Source organism: Penicillium diatomitis (assembly GCF_028827545.1).
Source record: "Penicillium diatomitis strain IBT 30728 chromosome Unknown utg000005l_segment0_segment0, whole genome shotgun sequence".
NCBI lineage: Eukaryota > Fungi > Ascomycota > Eurotiomycetes > Eurotiales > Aspergillaceae > Penicillium > Penicillium diatomitis.
The window spans coordinates 2486683-2505946 of record NW_026623177.1 but is presented as its reverse complement, the minus strand read 5'-3'; the positions used below and the strand labels follow the sequence as shown (position 1 = coordinate 2505946).

The following is a 19264-nucleotide window of genomic DNA, read 5'->3' as shown; positions in this document are numbered from 1 at the left end:
TGCGCGCAGTTCGGAGCTGTAGGTGGGAGTCGTGAGTCCTTACAAAACGAAGTGTTTCCAATCCATCACATGGGAGCCCTCGCCCTCTTATAGAGAAGGCACGCAGCTGTGCGCAATAGTACAAAGAGGACTGGTCTCGGCCCTCAAGGCTGGGCTATGCTGACAGCTCTCGTCATGGGATCACTTCCCATTTAGGCAATTCCGCGGGGGTGGACTTTCTTAAAGTTATCGGCATGCGGGGCCCCAGAGACGTCGAGACTCGAGTTTCGAAGAATCAAGACAGTCAGCGATCGAGTTCGCGGTGAATATGATCAACACGTGAGACTACCACCCACGATTGTCTACAATAAACTTGGTCATCTGTTTGAAATGGCAATGTACTCCTCGAAGGCGTTGTCGTCCGCGAAGGGAAACATCAAGACGATGCATATTCCAAATGGAAGTCCTTTAATCCGATAGGAGATTCAGGTACCAAATCTTTCTACTGGAATAAGGGAGCTAGTGATCTGTGTCGTGTAATTCTAATTGTCCCAACTTCCCAATATGATAGTACTGAAATGAATCCAGATTCAGTAGTTCGATCTGCGAGGCCCATCATTCATTCGGAGTTCTGCCGATCACAGCTGGGGAATGGATCCACTTTAATAACAAGTGGACCTGAACAATCTCGGACTTCCCCCGGTCCGCTGAAAATAGATTAGGCTGATTTACATGGAAGACCCTGGACTCTGAGGTAGACTCTGTGTGTCTGGAAGAAGAACCCCCACGCCTACAGTCGAGCAATCGTCCGCAGACCGGGGCGGAGATTTCGAATGTATACTCAAAGAGCCTACGAAGGACACCGAACGCTTGGCACGGAAGATCAGTCCTCCAAGCAAAAAGTGATAGAAGTACTGAACATATACAATTGCCGACGGGAGAAATGACGTTAGGCCTTTTGAAAGCCTGCCAACCAGATAACTGATATCTGTCTGAAACGTGATATACTGTAGCAGTAGATGCACCAAGTTAGACCACCTCTTGTTCCCGAATGATGATCGAAGAGTTGGTGTCTTTCGTTGCGTACTCCGAATCTTTCTCGACGATGTTCGTGGCTCCGTTCGTACCAGCCCCAGCAATGTGAGCGCCTTTGATCTCATTGATGCCTTTGAGACCGCTATTTTCGGCATCGTCTCCATTCTCATACTTCACGCCATTGGTGCCAACGATGCCATTCACACCATCTGGTGAAGCAAGATGGTGGTCATTTTCAACGTGGTCGACTGTCGGCTCAGTCGGACTTACCAAGCTAGAAACAGTAGCCTCAGACAGGCCTGCATTGCCCGTTCGCTGCTTCCCCTCAGGATCCAATCGATTCAAGAGCTCATCGGGCAGTTTACTCGCGACAATTTCCACCAAATCTGCGATAGAAGCACCACCTAGAATCTTCATGACTGGCACGTCGACAGCGAGTTCCTTCAGGAACTAGGACCGGACCTCCACCGCGACCAAACTGTCGACGCCCATGTACACGAGCGGCGTGCTGTCGTAAATGCCGTCAGAATCGGATAAGAACTTCAAAGCCTGCAATTTCTTCTTGAAGGAGTCTGTTTTACGGGTAAATGTCAACGAAAGACTGCGTATCAAGCGACGATCAAGGGACCAGGGGCCTCCACATACTCCAAAGCACTTTGACTGCGTCCTGCAAAGATTTGGCTCCTTCCAATAGCTTTCGCGAAGGAATCACCTCACTCCTCTCTGAGCCCTGTGCGTTACCTTGTCCAGCGTCCTTGATCAGTAGTGATAGCCTCATGTTGGTTTTCCAGTAGGCATCCTTAGACTGCTCGACTGTAATTGGAGCTAATCCCGTGATAATTTCGGGATTTAGACCGAGAGCAGGACGTCCTGACAGGATAGCTTCCGCGAACAGCTGGTGCAGGTCATTCTCGCTCATCGCGATTGTGCCTGATCGTGTCGTGAGACGCTCCTGATGCTCTTTTGTCAGGCCCCACCCCCGACTTTCGCGCTCAATGAAACCTAATCCAACTAATCGAGTGATGTCAATGACTGATCCAGCCAAGCCTTGCTGACGGCGGCGGTCAATGAGTCCTTTGATAAAACAGTGACCAGCGGTGTAAGCCGATTATCCAGGATTACCAACAGTTGCAGCGATCGAACTAAATCCAATGAACCAATCCAGAGGCTGACTGCGGTCGGAGAAGAGCCTGTCAAGATTGATTGTGCATTGTACTTTGGGCCTCAGAACCGTCTGGAAATCTTCAAAGCTCATATTCATGAAGGAGCTGTCTCGTAGAACCATGGCGCCGTTGGCAACGCCACCGATAGGCGGCATAGATTCCTTGATAGTGTCATGAATCTTTTTCATGGAGCTGAAGCAGGTGACGTCCCTGCAGATAGCAAAGGTTAGATACAATTCCAATGGGTATTGACTCCAAGATATCAAAATGCGTCAACCTGTTTACGTACCCTTCAAAATATCTCACTGTGGCACCCTTTGCCTTTTGTGACAGCACCCAAGCTTCGTCGACAACAGGCCGACGACTACTCAACACTATGTTCAAGGCTTGATGAGCAATCATAAAGTCGGCTAAAGACCGTCCAGTGTCACCAGCGAGACCAGCCAGCCAGTATGTGCGGTCGGGACGGAATAGGTCGTCACGCTGCGAAATCTGCTGAACAGAAACGGGCACGTACTCATCCTCCAACCAGTACACTATCATTGCCATTTGTCGAAATGTGGAAGTTTCCGGTCATGGTTCTGTCCCTGACATTGATGTTGTACTCGGATCCAGCACGATACCCTTGAGTGGGGAGAAGCTCCAGCAGCTCTTTACATATCATCATGATCTCGTCAAGCGGCGGCTGGCTTTCCTTTGGGAAGTTCCCTGCGCCTTTCAATAGATTGTTCAAGCGAATTTTAAAGCCGGAGAAGCTCATCTGAGCCGGGAATCACGGTCGTAGTATCCTCGCCTTTTCGAGCTTTGTCCTCGGCTGACTTTGGTAGGTCATCGTGCCCTTTTGGCTGATGAGGTGAGATCTTCGTACCGAAATCACCAGGGTGATTCGGTTCGTAGTCACGCCCTCGATCGCGTTGATATTCGTGTACACCCAGTGGATCGTTATGCATCAGACTTGCAAAATCCGCAGACTCTAGCCTCAGATTCCAATCTGCGTCAGCGCAGTAGACCCCTGGCCTCACCATCAGCCTCACCATTACTGCGCACGATTTCTTGAGGGAGCAATGTCTTTATCTCCGGGAACAAAGCTTGAATCCAGGATTCCCAAGATTGGTCCAAGGTCGTCCGGGCTGCCTGGGCCAGACACGCTCTCGGGCCGGCCACTTTCAGCACATGAACCACCCAACGGACCTGGCGCATATGTATCCGTGGTCACGACAGGACGGTCCCTGTGTTCAGTCGCAAGTGGAACAGGATTCTCGCCAGGACCATCGCGCGAGTGGACAGCCCGTCGTTTAGCATGTCGCACATGCTTTGGCCGGTCCGAAGACGGATCGATCTGTGTGTCGGGATAATCGCGGTCGGCCCATGCGGGCACTGGTGTTGTACACGCAGTCTATATCGAGTCGCTCACATCGATCACACCGACTTTCTGGTCCCCCGGTGCGCGTACATCGATTCTTGAGTTCGTGGCAACGGTCACATGCCGCATGGAGCCTCCGTTCGCCGTTCATTGTCTCTGCTCTGCTTGTTCGTGCCCACCAAGAGGCGTGGTTGTGGTTGGTGAACGGGGTGTGAGGCTTGGGCGAGTGGGGGTTGGTACCAAAGGCTCGGGCCGCACCGACACTCGTTTCCGGAGGGAGTCCTCTCGGATCTCCGCAGAGTCTTTTCGAAATGAAGAAGTCGGCTGAGGGCAATCACCAATGGACACCCGATAGTCATTGAGACGCGGACCTGACAGATGGCCTTTCTTTCCACTTTTTCCATCATGCCATCAATAAGAGCGTCGTGGCCAGTGCGGCTGAGATCCGAGCCAGGTGAAGTACTAGACTCAACACTGCCCAGCCCGCCGCCCAGCCCGCTGTAGGCGCAGGACCTGCGAGTTGACAAGGGAAAAGAAGTGGAGAGCTGTCACTGCACGCCTGCGTCCATTGGGTACCAGTCTATCTCTCTGGGGGCCTAAATCGAAACAAATTGCATATTTCCTCCTCGCCGGATGAATTTCCGAGCCCTTCATTGACATTCCGCTCCGGAAGAACGCTGCATCTGACCTTGAGCGGAGAGTCCCTGTCCGAACAGTCCGTTTCGCCCAGTACGTATATCTTGAGGATCTTTTGCATGGCTACGCACCTCATGAAGGCTGAGATCCTGGTCTTCTTGGAACGATCTCGGCCAATTGCTCCATTGGGCTATCACCTCTACATCTCCGGGCATGGGGTCTCATCCTCTGGAGCTGGGGATGTTTAGTCGCTGTGCATATCAGTTTTCCTCAAACACTGCTTATTGTCGACGGCCCTTATACTTCACGCAATCTTCAAGCGCCTCAATAGATATCACCTTGGCACGACAAGTTCGGATCGATTTCTCCGAGTAATTGGATTGATGAGCCAGGTCTTTCTCTGATTCGTCTGGAGCGACCACGCTTGATTATAGATGACTTGGGCTGGTCTCGTCTGGTCAAACAATTTGGCGATGACAGCGCCACATTGTATCACAAAGAAACGTTTTCGTGCCAGGGGTTGACCTTCTGTAGGTGATGAAATGGTCAAGCTGAAATGAATGCAATCGTTCGCGGACCCAAGCTCTCGAGGCGACCAGGCCCAGTTCCAGGCGTACCCATACAATCCATCATCTTCTCTTCTTTCTTCTCACTTTGCTTGGCTCTGCTCGTGCATGGCCCCCAAATTACATTTCACGACTTCAAACCGCTGGATTGTATGAATTTGACTTCTGTTGGGGACGGAGAGATGAGCCACGTGGCGGCTGGTTGGGTATGTATTAGTAGCATTCTACGACCATCTATGAAGTTGTCTCTCCCTTGTCCTTCCCTATGCGGCTCTTTGGGGCTGACAGGCCCGACTTGCAATATTTCAACGGTCGGCTCAACTGATCGCTTTCCTTCACAGTCTTTCTTCAACGCCAGTGACCCAAGGAAGGCGCTTTCCGAGTCCTGGCGGGTCCTTCAACCTGGCGGCGTCTTAGTAGCCTCCTCCTGGGCGGAAACAGACTGGCTCCGAATGCTGCGGACCATCACCAAAGTGGACCCGGCATGCATTCCGCCATCGATCCCAGCACGATGGGCGAAAGCAGAGAGTCTGGCCTCTGAACTCGAGATGGCCGGATACCGGGACGTCACGGTGCACGAGGTAGATGTGGACATACCGTTTCGCTGGCACGAGTCCTTTGTGGACACGATGATGACAAAAGTGACTCAAATGATGACGGCAAGACAGGACCTAGATGAGCAGCAGAAGGCGTTGCTTGCACAATACATGACGGAGGAAGTGCGAAGCCTGTGTTCGACCGAGCCGGGGAAGCTCAAGGCCGTGTCCTTGGTTGGCGTGGGAGTGAAAGGATTGTTTCTGCCTGGGCCGCGTACCTCGAATCATGGGATGCGATAGTACGGATGTTGATTTACCACCGAAGAGATTCATAACGCCAAAGAAACGCTTGAAACACACCTCCGGTTATGCAAGATCAGAAGTGATGTTATGAAATCCGCGTGAACACAATCACAGCGGACAGAAAACGGGTTGGAATAGTAAGCCCGGGAGTCATCTTGTCCTTTCTCCAATCCACGCTCACTCGTTGTGACTCTCAGCCATCCTCCTGAGTATGCTTGTAACCCTTCAAGTTTTTTGGAGTCAGCAGTCCTTCCGTGAGAAAGGTGTCTCAAGCAAATCTTTCACCTTCAGTTGACTTCCTATGCTGAAGCGTCTTCAAGGTATCCATCATTGATAGGGGTGTTAATCTATGAAGTCTCTGTGTTTATACGATGCATTTGCACATACAATCATCAATGATTAATTATCATTTGGATGTCAAAAAGCGGAGATAAATCCAAGGATGACATTCTGAGCGTCTCGGGCGTTTTCAACGGTGTAAGCTCTGTCCAGGTGCGCCTGTAGAATAGCTTTCGGTACCTTGCCATACAGCAAGACTCTGCACTTTGGTGGTCATATATCTCAACAAGTTCGATATTGAAGGAGTCCTTCTATAGGTAGCTTGAAGCGCACGATCACGACAAATTCTCGGGCTGGGTTGTCCTTTCACTAACGCTCCAAACAAACATTACACTAGTCAGGGCAGTACTTGGCCCTGTCTTGTATGAACGCAGCAATTGTGTATGGTTGAGGGCTCTCCAAGTCGCGCCGACAGAATTGAGACGGGTAAAATGCGCTCGGGCGGCCACGTTCATGCCTGCTCAACTGCAGCGTCTTCTTGACTAGTCGAAGGGCTGTCACTGATCCTCATTGTAGGCCCCCAGGATTGAATCTAGGGACTCGGAAAACACCCGTTCTGCGACACAACGCATATTCGCTGTCCTGGCGGCAGACAGCATTGCAATCTGCCGAGCATTCAGACCAGCGCGGTCCGCTAGTTCTGGATTAAGGACCGAGCGGAATACAATCCCGCCGAGAACCTGCGTGACTGCGGCGCCCAGATACTGGAAGAAAAGATTGAGTGATATTGCAACCGGCATGAGTTCAGGTCTGTCGCGAACAGTGTGCTGGACGATGAGCGAGGGCATCTGTTGGGCCATTCCGACACCGAGGCCTTGAATCACTTGGAAGCCGATCCAGTGGCTTGATGGAGTGTTGGATTGTTGAGAATTGCGTGTATAGAGCGGCAGCCGTGCACATGAAGAGGGGACCTATAAAGAGCCACGGGTTATAGTAGTGGGATCTTCGTGCTGTAGTTGGGAGTGAGTCGACGGTCGGATCTGTGCGTGATGAATCATTCTATCGGATTCGATAGATGGTGGAATCAGACGTACCTAGAATACCAGCAGATAAAGTGCCCACGATTTGAGAAAGCACAAAAGCCAACACTCTGGTTCCACTCTGCAATGGAGTTGCGCCTTGCACGGCCTGAAATTATTCCGGGAGATAGTAATTCAGGATTCCCAGAGAGCCAAAATGGCAAAAGGAGAACAAGACACTAAAATTCACCGTTCGTCTGGTGATTACATTCCCTGGTATCATCGCACTTTCGCCCTTATACCCTTCCCAGCACACGATGAGAATCAACATCACACCCGAGCCCACAAATAGCCCAATGACTGTCGCCGAATTCCAATCCATCTGTGTACCCCCCCACATCATTGCGAGAAGCAGCACGAAGATGGCAGGTACAAAGATCGCACAACCAAGGACATCTAAATTCTTGATCCGCTGCACGACCGTTCGCTCGCGTTGGATTGAGGGAGGCCGGAAGAAAAGCAGCATTGAGAGTAATGTCAGAGCACCGGGAGGAAGATTCAGCCAAAAGCACCACCTCCAAGTCGCCTTTTCCGTAAATGCGCCGCCAATGACGGGAGCCAAGATAAGACCCAGGACGAAGCAGCTGCTGCATATTCCCAGTAGCAGCGGTTTCGATTTCTCAGGAGAGACGGTGAGAACGATCACGAAGCCTCCGCTTGCGACGCCCGACGCCCCAATACCCGCAATTGCGCGACCTGGAATAAAAGTGTTGCTGTTGGGCGCAAAGCCACAGACCAGGCTTCCAACCAAGAAGATGGAAAAGAACGGGATTTAAATCCAGCGAAGGGGGAACATTGAGCTCAGTTTTCCCGCCAGCGGAGTCAATGCGCATGTTGTGAGTGAATACGCAGCCGGGTACCATGCCAGTTGAGAAGTGTCCTGGAAATCTGAGGTAATTGATGGGATAGCCTACCGTCAAGAATTAGCTGTCGACGCACTGTGTTTGAGCTGGGGGGCTTGAGTGAAGAACTCACCGTTGCAATGACGAATATGTCTAGTGACATCAAAAAGGCCCCGAAACAGATGCCCACGAAGATGGCAAAGAGCTTGAAGCCATGCATAGCATGTGCGTCACTCCCTGTAGTTCCGGGGCTCGTCTTGACGTCGGCTGCATTTTGCGTTCGGGCTTGGTCTGCGGAATTGATGGCCTTCTCAGAGTCGTCGAGCTTCTCGTTCTCGTGGGAGGGAGCGGAAGTCATACCTGCAGTTTGAGCTTGGAGGATCTACCGTCACACAAGATTGACAGGTCGTGTCGAGTAACGAAGAAACATCGAGGCCATAATCCCGAGATCACTAGCTCTTTGTAAGAATTCGGATCATGGTGAGCCGGTGACATCTGTGCTTGAAAGTCACCGGTTGACGGGCATAAACAATCCCTGTCGAGCTTTGACATAACAGTTCTCGGAAGGCTGACTCCCGAGACAAAGAAGATGAGGGCCCCAACTAAATGGATCGCCTGATCTGCGTTCTAAAGACGCTTCAAGTACGGTCGATCCTCTCGCTCGATGACCCACCTAGTCCAGCGTCAATTAGGAAATTGCTGATTCCGAGTAGGTCATGGGACTACTGCTTAGGTTGTCCGTTTGGCCATCACTGCGGTTGGCTCTGGTCTAAACAGATCCATGTGCCCGGTAGTGAGCTAGGACTTGCATGATAATCCAAGGCAGGCTCTCGAGAGCTTGCTGTCCTCGCCTCCTCGGTGTCCTGGATTTACGCAGATGCAGGATTCCAACGGTAGAGAGTCAGTGTTTGATGTTTACAGAATTTTACATGAGGTAATGAGATTTCAAAATGATTCTCTGAGCACATACGACCATAGGGTTTGGAAAACAGGGCTTCCCGTCCGCTCAGCCGCACTTAAGCCACACGCCGGCCAGTTAGTAGTATGGTGGGTGACCACATGCGAATCCTGGCTGTTGTATGTTTTTGTCCTTGCACCCTTCTTGGGGCAGGGTCTTTCGAGTTTGACGCACACCAGTTAAGAACAGTCATGTCGTCTAATTCGATGGTTCCTTTTCTGAAGCGCGACTTCTTTGTAGTATATTTTGTTCATGTCAGGGCTAATTCCGGCCTATGGAATTAACGTTCTTCATCTACATAAAGTGACAGTAGGTATATACACTTGAACATCAGTTACAGTCTGATAATCTGACTCTTCATTCTATCAACTGGCAGATATTAAGCTGGCCTGATACGTACGCAATCGGGGGAATTTGCGACGTATATAATTTTCTTAAAAAGGTTTGCCGGCACATACGACCATAGGGTGTGGAAAATAGGGCTTCCCGTCCGCTCAGCCGTACTCAAGCCACACGCCGGTTAGTTAGTAGTATGGTGGGTGACCACATGCGAATCCTGACTGTTGTATGTCAGTAACCTCTTAATCTTTTTATCTGGGCTCTAGAGTATTCTACTGTCATAATCAGGCACAGAGCGAGGTGATTCCAACTTATAAATTTAGTACCCAGTCATGTGAATTCCATGCCGCAGCAGCCGCACGACTCATGACCAAATTTCGAGCAGTACGATCATATAGTGTGACTGTGCGCTGTGTAATGCGTAGCACTGTATGGCGCCTTGAATAGAGCTTGAATACAGTCCTACGGCTACCGACACCATACCCTCGTCTTGTTATGCACACTTATGAAAGTATAAAGAACGGCGCTTTCTGAGAGCGGTATAGATTTTGAATGGTATTACAATCTGTACATCAGTCCGAGGGGCCTCGCCTGGGCCCGGTATATAGGCTACTCCATAGTGCCTGTATTTAAATGGAAACATCGATATATACTAATATCTACAAGCCGGATCCCTCTTAATGTGTCTTTGTTTAAGAAGCGATGTCTTCCTTTGCATTAGCGCTATACTATATGATATCCCGCGTGAACGCAAACGAGAACATGATCTATTAGCAATGTTACGGTAGGCGTTGTTTGTCGACCTCATTCTGTGTCTCTGGCAACGATGACAAACTCTCATCTGGAGATTCTGCGCATAAAAAGGTACTCTGGTAATATCTCGTTGCAAAACTCGCATTGAAAGCTCCTTTGATTGTGCTAAGCCCACTAAAACTTTCTGTGGTGCTCAAAACCAATCTCTTCATACCGTCGGAAACCCTCAACTAGACAAATGAAAGGATTTTGACGCTACCTTATATAGTATTAGTATCTGGGGACAGCTCCTCATTCATGACTTGGTTTGTCGTGTTAGTGAGTCTTTCCTCGTGTCCGGGAGGATCATCGCTAGCCTACTGAGATGAAGGAGGTGCCAGACGTGTCCTCTCTTCGCGTGGGACACTCAAATTGCCACCGGCGCCTGGTAGACTACCGATGGTCGAAGTTAGCTCCAGCCGGCCGAAATTCATGTTGGGTGAACATAAGCAGATTCGCGTTGATGACTACCTGTCTGATCTGGGTTATTTGATCTAAGGAAAGGTGGTGAGGGAGTTCTGTCAAAGTAAGCCAGACTACCTATGACATTTAGGGATCCTATTGCCGAGGTATTACTGGGAATGGTAGAATTATAGCGTGATGCCATGGATGTCTTAAAGACGCTTATCTTCGGTAATGCTGTCGCAAAAGTGCTGATCCGCAGTAAATTTACGTCGACGGGGAAGCCATTGGCAACTCACATAAACCTAGTTGTCTCCATTTTCTTACTGAACCATCTTCTACGAAAAGCATAATTTGCTATGATTTTGTATGTCTTGAATGCTGGACTCTGGGCTGGATGTCTCTCGGAAGTAGAAATCGACGAGAGTTTACTTCCCCCTTAATTAAGTACTCCTTTAGCTACGCTAAAGGACGACGGGCGCTACGAATTCGCGCGATAGGGCTCTCATGGACACGTTTAGGGCCTGTTGGTATGCAAGTGCGTTTCTCCTTGTGGTCTTGGGGGTCTCTATTTTCGTGACACTAAGGTGGGCTAGTGTCTGCCCTCCGGCCTACTATACGAATCTTAATACTATATACGTGATTTCTTCGGTCCGATCGCCTCTGCACCCCAGAGGCACGTAATATAGGAACGAAGAGCGATCGGAGCTAGGTACCCTATAGCCACCTAGCATTTATACGTCTCAACGCAAGGGATACAATATTTCATATCCCAACAATCATTGTCTTCAAAGACAAGCTTATCATTGAGAGATCTACACCTACTGGACTCATAGACATCTCTCTTGGGTTTGACTCCGCAATTCGAGATCCCGGATGATTAAATGAACAAGGTCACCTGTCCCATGACATAAACGTGCACGTCATGCATCCGGTCAGGGGTTTACCTCCAGGGTATCCTCAGAATCCTAAATTCTTGCTAGACTCGTTGGCAAGACACTGTTGACAACTCCTCCAGGCTCTCGGAAACTGAGTATCTTCTCGCCCTCCTCGTACTCAATTTCAAACTTGCAGTCATTCAAACCACGAGCAAAGGATACTATATTGTGTAGTAAGGTGGCGAATTTGATCAAAGCCGGTTGTTGAGATGCTTCCCAATGCTTTAATTCTTCACGTATGTCCTGAACCCGAATGTCGTTGAACCTGCCGAGCGTGTGATATGCGAGAATAAAATTGGGGATTTGCCGGATCCAAAGCCGAGGTAGCTCTTCTTCGAGCGTACGGACGTGGACTCTCATGATAGATCGCGTTTTGAGGTCGAATACCGCCCGTTGAGGGATATAGTGGCCTTTTTTTGAAACTTTGAGCGCCTTTACTGTGGCATCTTCAGAGGCTGAACCCACGCTGACGCTTGAAATCATCAACCCTTGAATAGATGACACAAGATCATTCGTATCAACATCGGCAGTCTCAGAAGCATGATTTTTCTGGACCTTTAAGTCTTCGGTGACTAAGTCGGGTAGGAAACCGTCCACCTCAAAACGCACTACACATTTCATGCCAGCGAAGTTGTAGTTGACCAACCGCTGATGAGACTCGGACCCTTTGACGCTGGGATCCCAGCTAGTGTAAGACTCGGGAAATGTATGTCCGTAACCCCGGATATCTGGAATGGTTTCGGTAGGCGACTTTTCCCTTCTGATGAGGAAGACTGTGCTGCCGACTACTTCCACAAGCATCCGGAAAGACGGAGGACTGCCACGTGCAAAGCGTAACAGATTGCCCAATGTACTCCCACAGCCAATTATATCAACATTGCGTAGAGGGAACTCCGGACTATCCGTCAGTATTGCGTGGATCATCGGTTCGAGGGGGTAGGTGCGATATCGCGCAGCGTTAGGGTCCCGGTAATATTGGCCGGAGTCCTCTCGCAACCGAGTAGGCTTAGGAAGAGGTGTCCAAGCCCGCGGCTCACCTAGTCGAAGCGTACCGATTAGTGATGGAGAAATTCTTTCTGCTAATCGGGGGGTTTCCACCTGGAACGAGTATATGAGGATTGTCTCCGGTCATCCAATTATAAGATGTCAGATACTGGGTATCGCTTATCTGCGCGCGACCATTGCCTTGGCTCGCTGCATCATCAAGATCCTCACGGTGAATTGTTGCAAGGATATTACCTAGCGGTGGAGGTGAAGTTGCACGTGTGGTATGCTGTTGAACATCCCTGTGAGTTCTCCTTCTATTCGAACTTTTCCCATGGTCAAAATGAGAATCTCTTCCCCGTTGCTTCATTGTTCGTAGCTGGATAATAGCTGGCGTTAGATGGACGGAGATACAAAGCGTGCAATACACGAAAGGTCTGGGGCGATAAAATGGCAGTTGAAATAGAAGCAAATGTGTTGGCAATCCAGGAAGAGAAGCTGAATCAAGAAAGAGTCTTGATTTTCTAATGAAAGTGGAAAACCATGGGTGCTATATGAAGCTAGGAAAGAAAGCTTCTAGGAAAGAAAGCTCCTGGAGGGAAGGTTCCAACAGAATGGGCTGTACCCTAAGCCGCTTTTGGGACTTTTGTGGGCGTTTGTTCCTTACAAACAAAAGCACTGCAGCATCCATTCAGTCACCTGATCACGTTACCTCCTTCTTTTGGGATTAACCGGCCCTTATGGACTGGCTAGGCGTGTCTCTGTCACAGCGCTGCACTTAGGCGTGGCTACCCATGCTCGCAGTGCAAACCAGCGGAGCCAACAGATTCAGTGCTGGGTAGCAGAATTGAAGCCCTCGTTTAAATTTTTCTCACTTCGGATTAAATATGGTAGTAGCTTCACTCCACTGCTTCACTCCACAGTTCCTTCCGAAGGGGAGGAAGTTTCATCCTAGGAAGACTCGTATATATCCCACTTTCTGGATCGGACCAACTGACCAGATGTGCCAACCGTGTTCTCGATAGTAAGCAGGCCGAGGAGCTCCAGGAACAGAGTAGCAGGTTCTAAGCTGCCCGCCGAGACAATCAGACCGATCCCTTCAATACATTCAAGCGACCTATATGCTGCGATTTGTTTGGATGATTCTGTCACCTCACCACGTGGGAATCTGCAAACTTGTCACCCAGCCTTACCTCTGTCTTCCTCTTTCCCCGAACAGTTGTGGCTTTCACCTTTCTCTCTTTCTTTTGTGGATCACCTACGAATCAAATTTGGGAATCTCCAAGCGATACAGTATCTTCTTGTAAACACGACTTTTATTTGAAGTACCCCGATCAGTTACAGACCAGGCAAACTGCACTGGATATTCTTTTTCAATGGATGTTTCACTCCGGCCTACAAGACAATAGGTTGCCGAGAGTATCGTATCGTAGGTATTAATATGCTATAAGTATCATTCTCCTATCCGCTTACCCGTGAGAAGTTTTCTCGCCCTGCACCGGTCTCCGCTGCCTTAATTCGCCCCCATCGTTTCTGAGGCTCGAGTTCAAATCTGAAACCATCTTCCACGATTCTGCTTCCCGACTAATCCTCTCACAAGTAAGCATCGAGCTTTCGTCTCTTGACTTTTTGTGTCGCGAGGCTAGCTCTAGCGCCTCTAGTCTCATGAGCACCCGACCCTGTTTCTGTCCATCTATATGGTCATTGCATGACAACAATAATATTAATGAAGACAGTGATGACGAGACTGTGGCAGCGACCGAGACCCAACTCTTCGAATTCAAGTGCTAAACATTTCCACCAATCTCACATTATCAGTGGCTACTACTTTGAACGCCTCGCATCTCATAGTTCTCCTTTGAGTCAATCTACCAAACATACAATTAAAGTTCTCATCTCGTGGCAAAGCTCGGTGATTGATCGACTTAGGGCTCACTCTAGCATATGGATCCTGCGAGTTGATTGATACGGTTCAATTTTGAGATATGCCGGTCGCCGCGAGTCTGAGATGCTTGATTTCACTACGGGCTCGTTCGTCACCCCATAGCTGGAACGTGGACCGGGTCTCTTCCTTTCAGGCCGACATATTCTGTGTGGTGTGTAGTGTATTCACAGGAAAGACGGCCGAGTGGACATGAACTCAGTTCACTCATGCGCATTTGGCTATAGCAGCCGTATCGAGATAATCATCGAGCAAAAGATTAAACAAAAACGTACAACAGCTAGGATTCGCATGTGGTCACCCACCATACTACTAACTAACCGGCGTGTGGCTTGAGTACGGCTGAGCGGACGGGAAGCCCTATTTTCCACACCCTATGGTCGTATGTGATAACATTGTCGTGAATCAGTTATATCACTCTCAAAAAAGATTGCAAGCCGAAAGGCCCGAAAATAGAATTACCGGTCGCTCTAGACAGTAAATTCATCCGTTATATAACTCTAAATCATTTTTAGGATAGCAAAACATGTAATGATAACTAAAGCAAAGATCTGAATCTGTTCCCATCTCCAGTGGATCAAACAAAGGGTTGATATCTGAGGGGCTAAAAAAGAAGGGTAACACATACAACAGCCAGGATTCGCATGTGGTCACCCACCATACTACTAACTGGCCGGCGTGTGGCTTAAGTACGGCTGAGCGGACGGGAAGCCCTGTTCTCCACACCCTATGGTCGTATGTGCTTGAGTCAAACAAGTTGCCAAATATAATGCTCAAAATAATTTCCACGATCCGACTGTATGCAAAACAATATCGTCCAACATCATCAATGTGCCGCAGTCAATTCAAATTCATTATCCGTTCGACCTGTGAGCTTGCCACCCGCTCAAAGGCACAGATGGAACATGAGGTCAGTCACATGATTTGGAGTCTTAGTAGCCAGAACTTCACGTCAACCATTCAGATTGACTCATACACTTTCTTACTCTCCGCTGAAAGACAAAACACACTCACAAAATATGCTTGTTTACCGATGCAGAATCTCACCTCGATAAATTGTCGAATCATGTAAGCTGGATTCTGATCACCTGGTCAACCTGCAGCCCTATGATCTTTCCCTTCAAGAGCCCTCCCGAAGTCTGGACGATCATGAAGGTCACGAAACACTCGGTTCTTCAAAATTGCCGATCAAGGAAGATTGGGGTAGGTGGCTCATTTAGAAGACTGGTCGAGTTGACTGAAAATCGACCCTTCACCCCTACGGACAGTGCGATGGCAAACACCCTGGATGTAGCCAGTGTCTTTTGACAGGGCGACAGTGTCCGGGATATCCGGTTGACTGGTCGTTTGTTGAGCAGAGTCAAGCGACACTTCCAAAAAAAAAATAGCAATCAGTGGAGCAAGATCAAGCAATCAATTATCGAGAAGGTGCACGAAACCCGTCACGGACTTCGAGCTCGCAAGCTACGCCATTTATGAAATCATGTCAGGACAAAGCAATAGATCCTCCAGATGAACTACCTGACGACCTCGTTAGTGTCATAATAACAACCTATGTCCCTGACGACCAGCGACATTTTCACCGCATTGTATCTGCTGAGCCCGCACCTCGTATATGTGGATCATGGGTCGAAGTGCCTCCCAATGTGAATGGATTGACGAGCAGCCATGCCGTATCGACCGCCTTGACTGCTCTGGGTCATTCAATTGCGTGGCAAAGTAACCACGGACAAGCTCCTAGCGTGAGCAGCATACAGAACTACCTGACAGCTGTTCGGGAAATGCAGGAAGCACTGACTTCATCAAACATCTTCACGGATCAAGAGCTTCTGGTGGCAATCATGAGCCTCGGTTTAGTGGAGGTAAGTACCGCAGGCATGCGCTTTCAATGGGACTCTTATCTTACCAAGTTTCCCAGCTTATGTTCCCTGGGCCTTCCGAAGGGTTGACAGTGCATATAAATGCCATCGCACGAATTCTTGAAGCGCATGGCCCGGGTCGCTATCAAGAAGGCGTTCTGCACAAACTGTTCGTTGAGTTTCGCCTTTTACTTGTGAGCAAGCACCGCTGCGTTTTTGGAATGATCATAATAACAGTTCTCATACCATGTAGATGATTAAAGCTATCCAGGATTGAATGCCGTCATTTAGCCATACAGAGAACTGGATTACAATTCCGTTTGCAACATCTAGACCGTCCCAGGTGCAGAGCCTGCTCAGTCAAAGTGCTATGGTCCCGAGACTTTTGCGGCAAATGGATGAGATCACCAGCCAAGACATCAATGATGAAAGCATCTCTGTTGCGTCGCAGATACTCGGCGATTCTAACAATCTCTTGAATAGCTTGGATGAATGGCAGATATTGGCACAGTCCCATGAAAAGCGGCCTAACTACAGGCCTCGAAAATTGGAGATGCGACGTGGCGAGACCCCAGCAGCACACTTTCATCGACGCTGGTTCACTTCGATCACCCTGGCTAATGCACTTACCCATGTCTGGTCACCTCGACTTATCTGTCTCCTTGAAATAGAGCGCCTAGTCTACACTTTTTCTCTCTCAAATACCCCTCACGTCAAGCCATTCGACGATCTCAATAGCGAAAGCAACCTTGACGAAGCTCCAAAGCTGATAAGAAAAATATGCCAAAGCATGAACTATCTTCTTCAGGACAAAATGAAGCTTTATGGTCCCGCTTCTGCAATCTTACCACTTCAGGTGGCATACGCCGTGGAGACATTGGATCCTCATGGCCATCACATTGAATTGTCAGTCATTCGGGAAATTATTAAACGACTATTCCAGAAAGGTCTTCGATATTTCTCATCACATATTCTTGAGAATAACCTTTTCGTGCACCGGTGGGATGCTATATTGAGATGTAAAGTTTTGAACAGAACACCCACCAGTTGAGAAGAAGGACAGCGGGTGGCGGTCCCAATTTGGATTCCGACTTGGCCTGTGTGGAACCACAGCTCAGTGCAATGACTTTTTTCTCAAGGTGAATCCTACATGTACCGATTACATAGGAGAGCAATCGGAAATTCTCGGCTTTCTGTAATTGGGCCTTTCGCAGACTGGAGAATACATTCGAAGGGACTCTTCGCTCTAATTTTCACCCTGTCATACTACTGAATGGAATAATTCGTTATGAGCATCTGAAATGATACATTCAAGATCACTAAACTGGATGCAAGTCGATACATGTGATGAGAGGCTTTTCAAAACCGAACCTACACATGTGAAGGCCACGATATCCTTCCTCAAGCGTTCAGGCACACCTCTCATCTCGTGTCTCGTAGCTCATACCACGAATTAGATGAGATCATAACTACAACACCTTGACAGACTTTCCAGGGCTCAGCCAGCAGACTTTATCCGCGATGCCCTCCTCTTCAAAAGCCTCGGCCAAATCTCTCCCATTCTGGGTGAAATGTCCCCAGGACTCATAATGCATTGGCACAAGGCATTCAGCTCCAATCGTGCGGAAAAGATGAGCAGCCTGCTTGCCATCCATAGTGATCTGCAAGGGGCCTTCTGGGCCACTAGCGATCACTGAGCCAAGATTCATCACCGCACAGACAACGTGGAACTTTTCCGGGATCTTGGCAAGCTCATCGATGTATACGGTGTCACCAGTGAAGTAGATAGCATTCGGCTTGCCATTCGCTGCAGTGCCGAACTCTTCCGAGGTGATGATGAACCCGGTACATTCGCCGCCGGGCAGATGCTGACATGGAGTTGCGGTGATTTCAAACGGTCTGCCACCGAGTGCGATGGACTCGGTCTGCCAGGGCTTCATGCCTCGGACGGCTGGGCGAGGGGCGAGCTTGTGTGCGCCGTCCATCGTGGTGAACACGTGGCGGCCGTCTAAGAGGCGGCGGCCTAGGTCATCTAGGTTGTCGGGATGGTCTTCGTGGCTCAGAAGTATGGCGTCGATCGCGGGCAGGTTCTCGAGAGCAAGAGATGGCGTCTCAGTGTTCTTGAGCACAACTCCACCGCCCATATCCCACGTCGTACCGGCAGCGGAGAAAAACGGGTCGGTCAGGAAGTTTATTCCATCGATTTCAAATATGGCAGTGGCAGTACCGATGTGTGTGACACTGAAGGAACTCTTGAAAGTGGAAGACATGGTGAAAGACCCAGTTGAGGAAAGAGTTAAGAATGGGGGAAACGCAGAGTTGGTGAAGGAATCAACAAGAAGAGTCAATCGACAAGATTCACGGACCCTTTTATCTGGTCAGAGGCGCTTGGTGTCAGCTTGTGGCTTTTGCGGGGCTGATTTGAAACCCTTTCCATCTTGACAGGGCCAATTGATGAATGATGACAAAAATACTTGTGAAGGTCTCCTCAGTGAGGCGATTATGTTCAAGAAGTGGCTTCACCACTGAGACGATTAGTCGTGCCACCTGTTGAGAGGCTGAAGACTCTATTCCCTTTTTGGCAACTAAACCCGCCAAGACCTGCCATCAAGGCTTTGGCCAAACCTTATCAATCACCCCCCCCTCCCCCAGGCTCAGGTCTAAGGTCAGTATAGAAAGCGGGCTGTACCGTCATCGTGGAAATGAGGAATTACGAGTGTAGAATAGAAAAGAGCATATGCTCGTCCCAATTGGACGATGAGAATGATGCGTCCTATTTGCTGAGATGGGAACAAAAATCGGCGTACTGAAGGTTTGAGTTCTTTGAAATTCGCATGAAAGTAAACGCTGTCCACATAAGCTACATACTTGAGAGTGAGGTTCTCACCATAAAAATGGGGTGAAACAGTGAGTGACCTCCGGCCCCATGAATCAAATGATAATGTCTTCCAACCAGGCAGGAAGTGGCGGTACAGTAGTAAGTGACTCTTGTACCTAACACTACCTAACTTCTGATACAAAAAGCAGTTGAAGTTGAGAATCGTAGGAACTAAATTGGTTTAGTAGCCAGATTTCACTACTCCTTGCAAAAACTCTGCTTCATGCGAGATGTGGGGCGATTGGTATACACCACACAGTGCCACGGTCGAGACTAGGTAGTAATGGTCGAGCTCTATGCAAGTATAAGTGCCGTACTGTTGCATTAGTTGGAATCGATCAAAATTTCCTGTAGATGGGACTTATCATGACTCTAGCTATGTCTTGATTTG

At 49.0% G+C, this 19264-nt stretch overlaps 6 protein-coding genes across 6 annotated transcripts; 1 reads left to right on the top strand and 5 right to left on the bottom strand.

The window, feature by feature from the left end:
• Positions 1-1008: 1008 nt before the first annotated feature.
• N7539_005342 (ketoreductase domain-containing protein) lies at positions 1009-2726 on the bottom strand (the record flags this gene model as incomplete). Its single annotated transcript, XM_056934944.1, has 5 exons — positions 1009-1433; positions 1494-1586; positions 1660-2088; positions 2137-2387; positions 2467-2726. 5 exons carry the CDS (start codon positions 2724-2726, stop codon positions 1009-1011), a joined length of 1458 nt encoding a protein of 485 aa, XP_056790138.1.
• A 191-nt stretch (positions 2727-2917) lies between these two features.
• N7539_005341 (uncharacterized protein) lies at positions 2918-3691 on the bottom strand (the record flags this gene model as incomplete). Its single annotated transcript, XM_056934943.1, has 3 exons — positions 2918-3168; positions 3225-3554; positions 3631-3691. 3 exons carry the CDS (start codon positions 3689-3691, stop codon positions 2918-2920), a joined length of 642 nt encoding a protein of 213 aa, XP_056790137.1.
• A 1203-nt stretch (positions 3692-4894) lies between these two features.
• Positions 4895-5578, top strand: N7539_005340 (class I SAM-dependent methyltransferase; the record flags this gene model as incomplete). Its single annotated transcript, XM_056934942.1, has 2 exons — positions 4895-4948; positions 5084-5578. 2 exons carry the CDS (start codon positions 4895-4897, stop codon positions 5576-5578), a joined length of 549 nt encoding a protein of 182 aa, XP_056790136.1.
• An 839-nt stretch (positions 5579-6417) lies between these two features.
• N7539_005339 (uncharacterized protein) lies at positions 6418-8139 on the bottom strand (the record flags this gene model as incomplete). The annotated part of the gene is made up of 4 exons (XM_056934941.1): positions 6418-6831; positions 7130-7652; positions 7800-7849; positions 7915-8139. 4 exons carry the CDS (start codon positions 8137-8139, stop codon positions 6418-6420), a joined length of 1212 nt encoding a protein of 403 aa, XP_056790135.1.
• A 3101-nt stretch (positions 8140-11240) lies between these two features.
• Positions 11241-12134, bottom strand: N7539_005338 (uncharacterized protein; the record flags this gene model as incomplete). Its single annotated transcript, XM_056934940.1, has 1 exon — positions 11241-12134. One exon carries the CDS (start codon positions 12132-12134, stop codon positions 11241-11243), a length of 894 nt encoding a protein of 297 aa, XP_056790134.1.
• A 5330-nt stretch (positions 12135-17464) lies between these two features.
• On the bottom strand, positions 17465-18265 carry N7539_005337 (MBL fold metallo-hydrolase; the record flags this gene model as incomplete). The annotated part of the gene is made up of 1 exon (XM_056934939.1): positions 17465-18265. The coding sequence occupies one exon, from the start codon at positions 18263-18265 to the stop codon at positions 17465-17467; it is 801 nt and encodes a 266-aa protein (XP_056790133.1).
• Between the last annotated feature and the right edge of the window lie 999 nt (positions 18266-19264).